At 36.2% G+C, this 13,612-nt stretch overlaps 1 protein-coding gene across 3 annotated transcripts in view; it reads right to left on the bottom strand.

The window, feature by feature from the left end:
- Npat (nuclear protein, coactivator of histone transcription) overlaps positions 1-13,612 on the bottom strand; it is a 40,354-nt gene that overhangs the window by 16,336 nt on the left and 10,406 nt on the right. For all 3 annotated transcript variants that reach the window (XM_006972318.4, XM_015986769.3, XM_076576282.1), the window contains exons 3-12: positions 12,924-12,984; positions 11,981-12,053; positions 9,684-9,724; positions 8,871-9,095; positions 7,537-7,618; positions 5,808-5,895; positions 5,082-5,173; positions 4,914-5,001; positions 1,884-1,980; positions 661-789 (exon numbers count right to left, since the gene is read on the bottom strand). In XM_006972318.4, the coding sequence (XP_006972380.2) occupies positions 661-789; positions 1,884-1,980; positions 4,914-5,001; positions 5,082-5,173; positions 5,808-5,895; positions 7,537-7,618; positions 8,871-9,095; positions 9,684-9,724; positions 11,981-12,053; positions 12,924-12,984 (976 nt within the window). The remainder of the gene's footprint in view (positions 1-660; positions 790-1,883; positions 1,981-4,913; positions 5,002-5,081; positions 5,174-5,807; positions 5,896-7,536; positions 7,619-8,870; positions 9,096-9,683; positions 9,725-11,980; positions 12,054-12,923; positions 12,985-13,612) is intronic.

Raw genomic sequence — 13,612 nt, 5'->3', positions numbered from 1 at the left:
GACAACTGTAAGGCTCTGAATAAAGACAGTGGGGTTGTAGAGATGGAGGATAACCTACAAAATTTACAAATAACTAAATTCAAGACTATCAGCAGAGCCGGGTGGTGGAGCACGCCTTTAATCCCAGCACTTGGGAGGCAGAGCCAGGTGGATCTCTGTGAGTTCGAGGCCAGCCTGGGCTACCAAGTGAGTTCCAGGAAAGGTGCAAAGCTACACAGAAAAACCCTGTTTCGAAAAACCAAAAAAAAAAAAAAAAAAAAAAAAAAACCCACACACACACAAAAAAGACTATCAGCACATACTGTATGTCATTGAAACAATTGTTGACTGACTGTCAGTTCAACTCAGAAAGCTAAAAAATCTCTTAACACATGAACCTAACAGATCAGGCATTAGAATCTGAGCCTTGAAATTATTTTGTTATTTGGCCAATATTATTTACTACTAGATTGTGTAGCTATTGAGTATGAAAAACTAATCTTTTAATCAAAATACTAGAGATCTGGCAATAATTTTTCTCATTGGGCAGAAAATTTTAAGCATAAAAACGAACTTTGTAGTAATTTCAATAATTTCTAATGAAAACAGCACTTTGTTTCTGAATTTTGAAACTAATTTTAACATTTTGGTTGATGTAATTAATGAAATAAAAAATCTTACCAGATTCTTCTGTCTCAAAGGAACTTTTAATTGCTAGATTAGTTTCTTCAGCTAAGACTATATTAGGATTAGTTTCCATTTGTTGACTACAAACACTTTGTGATATATTTTTATTATTCTTTGTTTTACCTGTTAAAGAGAATAGGAAAGTAGTTAAATGACCATACTAAAAAAAGCACAAATACTGCCATTCTTAAATAAATGTTATAAGTTTTATTTTAATCATTTTTTTTTTTTTTTTGAGACAAGGTCTCAGGTAGTCCAGGATGACCTTGAATTTATTTTGTAGTCAAGGATGACCCTGAACTGATTTTCCAGCCTCTACCTCTGAATCTCTAAGGATCATTATAGGTATTCTCTACTACCTACTACCCTATCCTAAAAATTGTTAATATGCTGCTTTATATGCCACTCACAAATACAAATTCAAGGATTTTCTCACCCAACTTCCCTTATTTTTCTTTGTGTTACAGCCCTAGATGTCCTGGAACTCACTTTGTAGACTAGGCTGGCCTCAAACTCAGAGATATGCCTGCCTCTGCCTCCTAAGTGCTGGGATTAAAGGCGTATGCAACCACTGCCCAGCTCAACTGGTGGTTCTTTCTTTTTTTTTAAAGACTGATTTTTTTAAATTCTATGTTTATGAGTACCCTATGTGCATGCATGACTTTATCCCAGAAGAGGACGTCAGATCCCACTATAGATGGCTGACGCCACCATGTGGTGCTGGGAATTTAACTCAGGACCTCTGGAAAAGCAGACCACCGAGCCATCTCTCTAGTTCAAATAGTGGTTCTTAATGTTAAACGTTTATTAAGATCTTCCGGAAGGTCCAAGAATCTGCACATGGAACAAGTTCATAAAGAATGCTGATACTATGACTGTTCTGACTTTAATGCTCAATACTTTCTATTCTTTTAGGATCTCTCAATTATATTTACCTGCATTGTAACTGACTCAGCATAGCTCACATTGACTGGTCAAAATAAAAACAAAAACAAAAAACAAAAACAAAACCCAAACCTCAAACCCAATTCTCCATTTTTATAGCTGAACTTTTCTAAGTAAACATAAAGACATAAAGTTCCCATCTCCATACATTATTTGCTGGCATGAAATAGGAAATTTTCAGAAGCCCTGGGTGATGTTACTTTATTTGGGTTAAGTAATTCAAGAAAGTGGAAGAAATTCTGTCTACTTGCTAGAATAAATGGTGTACGTACCATAGTCAAAGAGATCAAAGAGTGCCTGAAACGCTGGGTCTGATTCTGTCTGTTCCAATATATCTTGTATTGCTTCTTCAGACATGTGGATTTCACTCTGAAAAGTAAAAATAAAGGCTTGAACAAACAGAATTAATATGGCTTTAATAATAGAGAAATTATTCATGTTACTGTTGACTTTTACATATGAGTATTTCCTTATAAGAAAATTCCTTGCGATTTGAACAGACTGATGTAAAAGAAAATAAGACTTCTGGGCTAGTGGATTAGAAACTGTAGTTTATGAGAAGAGTCAGGACAAGAACAATCAGACGCTATTCAAAGAGAACGGGTGGAAGGACACCTGATATCACAGAGTAACAGGGTAACTCCTCCGACGGTGGGTCGGGAAGGCAAACACAAGCCTCACCCAAAAATTAAGCATGTGGCAGGAGTGAAAAAGAGATGGGCAGTCCTCCACATCCACAAGACAAATCTACAGTGCTCAGAGTCCTCAAATGCTGGGGGGAGTGTTGGTGTGATCGTGAGTGTTGGAGCCCATTCAGGTTTCCTCATGGCTTTTCCCAGCGGGTCTGCATAGAGGATGACTGGACCACGGGCCTGAGTGCAGGTGTCTGAGATGGTCTGCACTTGGCTGTGCTGGGAAGAGGTCTTTTGCTCCACCCCTTGGCATTCCTTTAAATACCCTTTGGCAGAGATAGTCAGGGCCCAGTGGATTAGGATCCAGGCCCTCTCAAGGCTATCCTGTATTTTCTAACTTTTTCTCTCCCCTCTATCCTTCTAACTAATATTTCCTGGTGCTTCTACTCAAGAGTACTCCGGGGGTACTCCGGGGGTACGGCCCCCCACAGTGAGCCCTCTTTTGTGCCAGGCTAGCAGTGGATAAGAGGCCTACTTTGTCACTTGCCAGATCTGTAAGTGGAGGGCTGTAAGTGGACACTAGAGAGGGATTCTACTAAGATGAGGTAACCTGAGACCTGAAAACAAAGGATAATCACAAGTCAGGGAACCTAGAATCGACTTCCCTCATACCCAGGGTGAGAGAGCTGTGGGAAGTAGTTGTTAGCCTGAAGTCAGCGGGCTCTCTGGAACTACCCATCTGCTATGAGGCTCACTGTGTAAGGACTGAGAAGCCTGAAGCTTCAGCAAATTACTTCATGTTCGCAGTCAGGTCCCATTGACAGGATATTTAATGCCTATAGAGTTTTCAAAGTACTGAGGTCAGTGCACCTATAGTGATCTCAGTGTGGTTTGCTTTCCCCTGACCCAAAAGAGTCCAAGACCCCTGCTAGCTAGAACACTGGCTACCCTAGGGTATATGAATGACAGAGTGGGAGAACTCAGCCTACAGACTAAGGGAAGCTACTGAAGTAAAGACAGCTATATTAGATAAAAGACATTTATCCGGTATTGATTAGGACCAGCCTAAATCATAGGAAACAGACATCTCCAATAGACTCCCACCCTGTACTTCTACCCCACAGATTAAATTGTAGAGTCCCCATAAAGAAAATGCTGCAATAATTCAGTTCCTCACCCTTGTGTTTAACTATACTTTCAGTAGTATTTTGACTACCTCTAAAAAACAAGCCCTTTTATTTTTAAAATTTTATTCCACCTCTTACATTCATCAGATTTTTCCCATATATTATTTTGGTACTAGGCAACAGGTTTTGCTTTTTTTTTTTTTTAAATCCCTCAATATTATACCTATTTTTGACATAAAGTTTTCTTTATGTCATCCTGGCTGTCCTGGAACTCAATGTTTAGACCAGCCTGACATTTAACTCCTCCTACCTCAGCTTCCTGAGTGCTGGGATTAAAGGTGTACTCCACCAGGCCTGGCTTGAGTTTTTTAAAACCACTAGTATTAAACTTTTTTAGAACTTTCTTTCCCATTGTTTTATTTAACTTTTCTTTCTCCCCTTCCCCTATCCTTCATTCATTGACTTATTATTTTTACATTTGCTGTTACTAATTTTTTACTTTATAATACACTACATTAGTTCTGTCATTTTCTGTTCTATGGTCTTTAGTGATGTGGCTTTAGTTGAGTGTTTTTCTGTATCTTGTTTGATTTGGTGTTGTTGTTGTTGTTATAGTAGTTTGTTTTCTACCTTTGAGTGTTGTAGAGATGCAACCCTTAAAAGTAAGAACCACCCCTAAATAAAACTGGAAAATAGACCCAAATGAACAGATATAAGAAACCAACAAAGAATCTATCACCAAGAGATAACCAACGTCTCAATTACTGAATATACAAAGATATTACAGACTAGATGAATTCTATGGCTGAAATTCGGGGAATGACTTTAAAGAGAAAATAAATGAGGTCTTCAACTCAGGAAGAGGCAGTTATGAAATTATGAAAATTAGCAATGTACCACATATAGTCAGCAAGGGAAAAAAGCCCAAATGTTGGAAGTGAAAGGTCATGAAACAACAGCGAGAAGCATCGCCAACACATACAGATCACGCATGACAACTAATATTAGGGAGGGAAACTGGACATTAGGATTGAGAAACACTACATTTAGGATCAGTTTGTTAGAAGGTACACGATGAATGAAAGTCATATTTAACATACTATTTCAGTATCTTTAAATTACTACTCAGTTCCTAGTGATGTAGGAAAGGCAAGACTATAGAGTACTGTTTATTAAATACAAAGGAACCATGTAGTGAATCTGCAAGAACTGAATACTTAGAAATCCATGAATCATTTTTTAGTGTATAATAAAGCTGCATTAATATCTGTATAGCAGGTTAGCTATTAGAAGGGTTAGAAAACTATTTCACCATTTTTACTATTTAAATGAGTCTTTGAAATATGTTCACTGCTCAAATGTGTTCAGAAACAGATTACATATGTGATGTACAATTTATTTTAATTACTTTAAATTAGATTGTATACATATAATTTTTGGCAATGATTTTAAAGTAAAAATAAAATGCCATTTAGTTCTAATACACAACACCCCCCAAAGCTCTCTCATACACTCATACCCTTACACACACATCTACCCATACCGGAAGTCCTAGGAGTTCATCAATTGAAGTTTCTGGCTCTGTCGGGTTGCTGTCTGTTTGCTTAGGTACTTGAGCAATACTATTATCACTGTAGCACAGAAAGGAAAACCGTTAGTGCAGTTGGGTGGGTAGGCAAAAACAATCAGAGATTTGAATCATACAGCTCACCTAGTCAAAAACTTATTTATGTTTTCTGCTAGTTTTTCTTGAAGAGATTTGTTGCTTAATATTTTCTCTCTTGCATTTTCAATAACCATTTGCTGAAAAAGAAAATCAATATTAGTAAAAGGATAGAAAAGAATATTACATTATTTACTAAAAACCAAAATCAATGCTTTGTCCTAGCAACTTGGGAGCCTGAGGTAGGATTATAAATTGGAGTCAAGAGTTTGAGTTCAATCTGACCAACATAAGAAGACGTCATCTCTAAATAAATAATGAAAACAAAAATGCCACAAAACCTAATCCATAGCAGTAGTTATGATAACTATAAGTACAAACACAAGTTCTGGTGCCCCCACCACACTCAGGCCTGAACACAGATTTTGCAATTCAGAAGTGTTGTCAGAGATCTTGCACCAACTTGGTCTCCAGTGTGTCAAAAATGCAGTTTTACACTTCATTGTGCAATTATCTGATCCTGGTAAAATGCTCAATTAAATCGCAGGATCTGGCAATCAATCACAAAGAAGTTTCACTTGGTGCATTTGCCATGTGTGTGTTCTCTAAGTACTACTTTCCAGTTAAAATTCCCTATTCAATAGGAAAGCCAAAGGCAATTCTGTTGTTCTCACACTCATATCCAAATTCATAAACACATAACTATTTATATATACTTCAATGTTTTTAAATTTGAGAATATTTCAAGCTGCATATTTTGGGAAGGTCACTTACTTTTTCTACTGCAAATGCATTTGGATCCTGTAAATTCCTTACTGAAGAATGAGGTCCAGATGATGTGAAGCTCTTCCTTTGCGATTCACTGAAATACATTTTAAAAGCTTGTCTTTTACTCTATGTTTAACAGATTAATGATAATGTATGTACATACAAACCATGAGATCATCATGGTAGGATTATTTTTTCTCTTTCCGTAAGAACAAAGTCAGAAGAGTGGAAAAGGCATTACTAGACATAGATTCAGATGTAATGAACTTGAGCTCTACTAAACAACAACAAACTAAAAAGATGAAAAATAAACAAAGGATGAAAAAGAACACCAAAACCCCTCAAGAAACACAAACTAGCTATGTGGTCTTAAGTCTATGAGCTCTGTTACTTTCATCCTCTTCTTTCTTTGGTACTGTTGGGATTTAACCCAGGGCTCACACATGACAGGCACGTGTCCTACCACTAAGCTATACCCTCAGCCCCATTACCTACCTTATGATGGCATGAGACCAACTGTATTAGTGAGTTTATGGAAACAGTTAAATATTCATGCACTTTATAGTAAAAAGGTCCAAGTTTCTGAAAATACTAACGTTTTAATGTTTTATGTGGTTAAATAAGAAGCTTGTAATAAAGCAGACTTTTAATTAAATGAAGCTTGTAATAAAGTCAGCCTTGAATTACAGAATGCTTACAAAAAATTTAATTAAAAAACAAACAAACAAACAAAACCTACTGGTTGGCAGATGAGGAATCAGATAAAAACCATTTAGAGGGGCTGGGGAGATGGCTCAGTGGTTAAGAGCACTGGCTGTTCTAGAGAACCTGGGTTCAATTCCCAGCACCCACATGGTAGCTCACAACTGTAACTCCAGTTCCAGGGGATTTGACACCCTCATAGACATACACGCATGCAAAACACTAATGCAAATAAAATAAAAATAAAGTCGTCAAAACAAATAAACAAACACACAAACCAAAACAACAATAAAAAACCCAAACCCCGTAGAACTCTGATCTCTCGCCCCAGCCAGTGGTGGCACACACCTTTAATCCTTTAATCCCAGCACTTGGGAGTGAGAGTCAGGCGGATCTCTGAGTTCGAGGCCAGCCTAGTCTATAGAGCAAGTTCCAGGATTGCCAGGGCTACACAGAGAAAGCCTGTCTCAAAAAACAAACAAACAAACAAAAAAAAAACCAACCAACCAACCAAAAAATACAAAAAAAACAAAACAAAACAAAAAAACAAAACAAAACAAAACAAAAAAAAAAAAAACAAAGAACAAAAAAAAACCCCAACCCACTCTGATCTCTCATATTTTTTAAGAAATACAAACTGAAGTAGAACAGGAAGAATTTTTCTGGAAAATATACCTTAAAACATGCTGTTATGACTTAACTTAATGTGTTCTTGTGGACCATAAAACTAACATTATTTATATTTAGTTAAGAAAACACCCTAAAAAATGAGATGAGATCACCTGTAAAACACACCATTATTCACATCACAAAACGTTAGTGAACAGTAGAGACACACCACTGATTCAGGACACAGCTCACATTTAGTGAAGTCAGAATGCTGGAAAAGATGTGTTTTTGGAATGAATATAATAATTGTCCCAAGAACTTAATCTATTCTTGCTAATTTACTCACATTGTAAATATTCGCTCAATTCCTTTTTGTCTGTTTTAAATGGCTACTGGCAATGTGTCGAGTATAAAAAGTAATTACCTTTTACGTCTACCAGGAGACATTAAAGTGGTGTGTGTTCTTCTTTCCTGAGGACCAGGAATGATATTCAAAGACTCTGGAGCTGTATTTTAAGAAAACAACAATGAACTAAAGAAACATACATTTCTAAACTTATAATGGCATAAAGATACATTAGACACTAATTATTATTGTATATTAAAATCCAGCAAACATTTACTGAGTATTACTATGAACAAGGCACTGTACAAGATAAGATTAATGCAATACAGTCCCTACACTTTTAGGGTTTTACATTTAACAAAATACAAAAGAAATATAACACAGAGAAAACAAGTATAAAAAAGTATCAATGAATGTTCCTAGTGTAAAACAGGACTTGGAGAAAGACAGAAAAGAGCAATCTTTTCCTTTATTTTGATACAGGCTTTTTCTGTGTAGCTCTGGCTCTCCTGAACTCAGAAATCTGCCTGCTTCTGTCTCCCCAGTGTGATCTTAATGGCAATAAAACTCCTCAAAACTGAAAGACAAGTCCTGAATTCGAATCCCAAAGGACATATTAACTAGCTTCTCACTTCTTATATTTTTGGTTGTGAGCCTAGCCTTTAACGGCTGAGCCATCTCTCCAGCCCACTTCTTACTTCTTACTATCCAGTTTTCACTTCAATAAGCATGTATATTACAAGAATGATCTAGATAGAACTTTATTTCTAACTTTATTTTTACTCAACACATAAAGATATTGGGAAGATGTTCCAGGAGGACAGAATGACGTTCAAGGAAGAGATGGTAAAATACAATGTATATTCTGTTTATAAACACAATCAGGTCTTTCCTATTATTACCCCCAAATTAAGAATTGGACGGGCTGGGTGGTGGTGGCGCATGACTTTAATCCCAGCACTTGGGAAGCAGAGGCAGGAGGATCTCTGTGAGTTCGAGGCCAGCCTGGGCTACAGAGTGAGTTCCAGGAAAGGCGCAAAAAGCTACACAGAGAAACCCTGTCTCGGGGGAAAAAAAAAAAAGGAATTAGATGAATTCAAGGATAGACTTCAGTTTGATTAGAATAGGAAGAACTGTAGCTACAAAGACTCCCAGATCTTTTATTTGAAGGCATGTAGCAGAGGATGACCTGAATTTCTGATCATCTTCAGTGCTAAGATCACAGGTGAGCCAGTTTTATGCAGCAGTGGGATCATAACCAGAGTTTCATGCTTGATACTTGTGGCTGAACTACCTGAAGTCTGCTTCCTTTATAAGTTCTCTTATCTCTCTCTTGGGCCATGATTCTGTATTATAAATGTAAGGCACTGTACTTGGATTAACAGAACTTAAAGAATAAAACTTAAACTTACTAGTTACAGTATTTTGTGACTGTGACTGGTTGACTACTACAATATTTGACCTCACTGGAGTTGCAATTTGGCCAGTTGGTTTAACAGCTTGTGTGGCTACCAAAGGAGAAGTGGTAAATTGTCCTGAACCATAAGGTAAAACCAGTAACTCTGAATTGACGGGAGCTGCCTGAGATGCAAGCCATCTCTGTCGCTTGATTTCTGCAATTCCGTTTCTTGTTCGTGCTGAAATACATGGGAATTACAAAATTAACTCAGTATTGGAGGCGTTTCAGAATCTGACCAAAATACTATGTTGCATGGCCTATACACTATGTAACATGTTAGATCTACAGATTAAAAGACAGCCTTGAAAAACATAAAATAACTTTACGTAACAATTTCATGTGAAACAAACTAAATTAAATATATTATACTTCACAAATCCCAAAGTACATCTGTTCTGCAATAATTCATATTGATAATGTCCCAATTTAAGATATTAAAAATTATAGATTTATTAAGGATGCTACTATTTGACACTCAAAGAGTAAAACTAGGACATATTTTATATGTATATATACACACAAAATACATATTTGCATATATGCATATACATATGGTTTTAAATTGCTGAGGATCAAACTCAGGACCCTGTGCATGTATTACCAGTAACCTATACCTCAACTCCCCTCAACTATGATACATGAAAATATCTAATGACTGTACTTAAAAAAATTTAAAAAATATAGATCAAGCATAGATATGCTGTTAGTTAAAATGGTCACAAGAGTGAGAAGTAATGTTGAACCTTGCTGAAAGTTAAATACCAACCTCTTTGATGGGCAGCAAACCCTGGAGAACTTTGCATGTTCCTAACAAATAAAACAAACAGTTACTCTTTAAGTATTGTGTTTTAGATGATATATATTCTGGCTTAGTTACGGTCAGACCTGAAGTAAATTATGAGTTAAAAGGTGATTTTCCTAAGATAAAGAGTCTACATGTATTTAGGGTATCCAACTGTGATTTGTTTTAGAAGAAAAACAGAATCCTATAAACATTCATACAACATAATTTTGTTGATCAAATTTTATCCAATTAATAATTATGCATTGCAGTGCTCTGATATTAAGGTATAGCTTGACCTGACTTTAGAAACTTGATATATTTAAGTAAGCTATACAGAAATAGCATTCTCATTCAATTTTGTAACAAGAGACTTTCCTAAAAAGAAGTCCTGATTCATATACATTGATACATTAGAAACTCGGAATTCAAAGAAATTCTGCTGTCACATTTATGACTACGAAATAATTTTGTTGAATCTCCATATAGGTAGAAAAGCAAACAAAAATTCATAGTAGAAAGTAATTATTTTTTTTGAGGTTTTTTTTTTTTTTATTTATTTAAGTATGAGTGCTGTATCTGCATTGTACACTTGCATGCCAGCAGAAGGCATCAGATTCCATTATGGATGGTTGTGAGCCACCATGTGGGATCTGAACTCAGGTACTCTGGAGTGCTCTTAACTACTGCACCATCTCTCCAGCCACCGAAAATAGTTCTTTTACTGTGAATTGTAATTCCTCACTAACATTTGCTAAGTAATCATAAACACTGTGTCCTTGTCCATGAAATGTCAATTTTTATCAACAAGACCCACAAAACTTAAACTGAACAAAGATTTTTTTTTTTTTTGGTTTTTCGAGACAGGGTTTCTCTGTGTAGCTTTGCGCCTTTCCTGGAACTCACTTGGTAGCCCAGGCTGGCCTCGAACTCACAAAGATCCACCTGCCTCTGCCTCCCGAGTGCTGGGATTAAAGGCGTGCGCCACCACCGCCCGGCCTGAACAAAGATTTTTAATACATAAAATTTTTGAGAAAATCTGAACTTGTGTAAAAGGAATCTTACTTTTATGCAACAGTTTACCAAAACACTCACCCCCTCAAAAACCCTCAAAACTCAATCACTTTAAGAGACTGAATTGTACAAGTCTATCTTTTGGTATGCGTGAGCAGTATGTGTACTTGATGGTATAGGTGTGTGTGTACACATGTGGTATGCTCAGTGTATGACGGACAGAGGTAAGGTTAGGCCGTTGTTCCTTAATTTCTCGATACCTTTCTTTTTTTGAGACAGGATCTTTTACCAAACCTGAAGTTCATCACTTGACTAGACTGGCTGGCAGGCCAATGACCTTCAGGTTTCCAGTTGTTTCTCTCCCATACAAACCAGTGCTAGGGCTGTAGACAAGCACCACTATGTACAGTTTGTTTTCCCTCTATGGGTTCTGGGAGCCAAACTCAGGTCCTCATGCTTGTATAGCAGATACTATTATTGACTGAGTCATCTCTCCAGACACTGCAAAAATCCTTTTAAGATTATTTCCAAGGGCAAAAAAAAAAAAAAAAAAAAAAAAAAGAAAAGAAAAAAAGAAAAAAAAATGAGTTAAGGAAAGAAATCTAAAGACAAAACTACTAATTAAGGTGTGGTTCACTGCTAGGATGAAAGCATTTGGAACCATTAGCCTAATCAGAGGATAAAAATGAGGCCTCTGCTGCAGTTAGAAGGAATATTCACTTGTAGCTTTGAGGAGGAATTTTTCATGGGATTCTACCATCACATAAGAGATGCCAAAACACTGATAGCAGTAGGGCTGGTATACTTCCAAGAATGCAGAAACTGGAACTCCAAGGCTATGAATTAGGTAGACGGTAATAAGTATTCTACCATGAGAGAATACTAAAAGTCGAACATATTAAAAATACTGAAATTAGAAAATTCTAGAAGGAAAGAATCAATTGGGCATGAAGTCAATAATGCTCAATATGTAATTAAGAAATGATTGTCTAAAGAATTTTATATCTTGATCTGTTTCTAAGTTGCTATGCAAAGTTGAGAATGCCATCAAATTTTTGTATATTACAATTTCCTCATTTTTAACAGATCTATTAAAAGTATGCAATTTGTTTCAAATTATTTCTACTAAAGGCAAAGATCCTCCACCACCCTCTAGGAAACCTTCAAAATTAGAGATGTTAGATGCACATATTATAAAAATCTTAAGAAGTTCTATAGCCAACGTGTATTTGCATTCCTAAATCAGCACATTTTAATGAGCACAGTACCTGATCTGAGAAAGTGTGTGGTCTAGCTTCTTCCACAGAGATGACATTATTGTTGGGACATCATTTGATGTTTCTAAATTGTAAGAGGAAATAAACTCAGTTGAAGAAAATTCACTTTTCAATTTGAACAAAGATAGATCATAAGAGGAAAACAAAAACTTTTCTAAACTGTTGAAGTTATGTTGGAAATTGAGAAGTAAGCCTATTTGTAACAGTGTGCAAATGTGTAATGAAGTGGGTTTATTTTCTTAAACCAGAGAATCAAATCTAATACAAGTAAAAACATGCATCTAAAAAACTTAGAAGGCTAATAATTTTATACCTCCTTTGTATTAGAGAAAGGCAAACTATGATTATCAGAAAGGTTATACAAACTCCTTCTATGTGTGCTAATCCTTGATATCCATATTAAAAAGAGCTGTAAGCAATACTTCTTTCTGGGTACAAGGCTAGTGAGCTACAATGTGAAACACCTAGCATGATGCTTACACACCCAGGCATTAGGAAAGGAAAAGCTACTTTTCATCTGGCTGTGACTTTTTGAAAATCAATCTAACAGTAATAGTTTTAATAAGAGAAGAACTACAGGAACATCAAGAAAATCATCACGAATTCCCCTCTGAACCATCAGAAGTTTAAACAATTATTATTTTATGATCTGTTAACTATGAGTCAATTTTCTAAGTCCTGTGCCTAGTCTCACATTACACAGAAGTCAAAATTAAATTGTCAGTTCAAAATATTTTAGCAAAATAACAATGGTTGTTCATCAGCATAATAACCTAGCCTGTTAGTTAACATTTGGAGTTTTAGCATTTGTTTTACTAAATATAAGCAAAAATGAATTGTTTCCCAGTAAAATATATCTTATGAGAATAAGATTAAGTTTTTTGAAGTCTTTTTATGAGACTGTATCTTAAAATAATGATATCCAATTTCTTACCTTTTGCTTTCATGGCTACATACTCGTTCAAAATTGTTGTCAAGTTTTTTCCAAATAAGGACTGAAAGGTGAAAGATCAAACATTACCAAAACCATATAATTATCACTTTCCTACCATAAAAGCCAATGAAAGATCGAGACTGCAAGAATCCCGGGAGGAAAGGGTAGAGAATAAGGTCACCAACATTCACTAAAGGTATGTGTAACACATCTGACAGAAAGAACTCTCTCTGTCTGAACTGTGACTACATGAGTCCTTACGTAAATCAAAAGACGCTGTCATAAAAAGCAGTTTTCAGTCGGGGGTAGATATTTTGTAATACTGTTTAAAAGAAACAAAAGGGCCCAGGTCTAATCTGCTCTGGCTAACCAGAAGGCCATGTAAAGCATGTAAAAATGAACTTTTAAAGATAAGTGTATGTGAGATATGCTTCCTAAGGAATAGTATTTTGTTTTTTTGTTTTTTTTGAGACAGGGTTTCTCTGTGTAGCTTTGCGCCTTTTCTGGAACTCACTTGGTAGCCCAGGCTGACCTCGAACTCACAGAGATCTGCCTGGCTCTGCCTCCTGAGTGCTGGGATTAAAGGCGTGCGCCACCACCGCCCGGCACATTTTTGTTCTTATTTCTGTCAACCTACCTACCTGCCTTCCCTATTCTCACCACCACAATTCAAGGGTAGTCTAACAGTA

Source organism: Peromyscus maniculatus, chromosome 7 (genome assembly GCF_049852395.1).
Source record: "Peromyscus maniculatus bairdii isolate BWxNUB_F1_BW_parent chromosome 7, HU_Pman_BW_mat_3.1, whole genome shotgun sequence".
NCBI lineage: Eukaryota > Metazoa > Chordata > Mammalia > Rodentia > Cricetidae > Peromyscus > Peromyscus maniculatus.
Note: the sequence above shows the minus strand (reverse complement) of the source record. Positions and strands in the feature narration are given on the sequence as shown.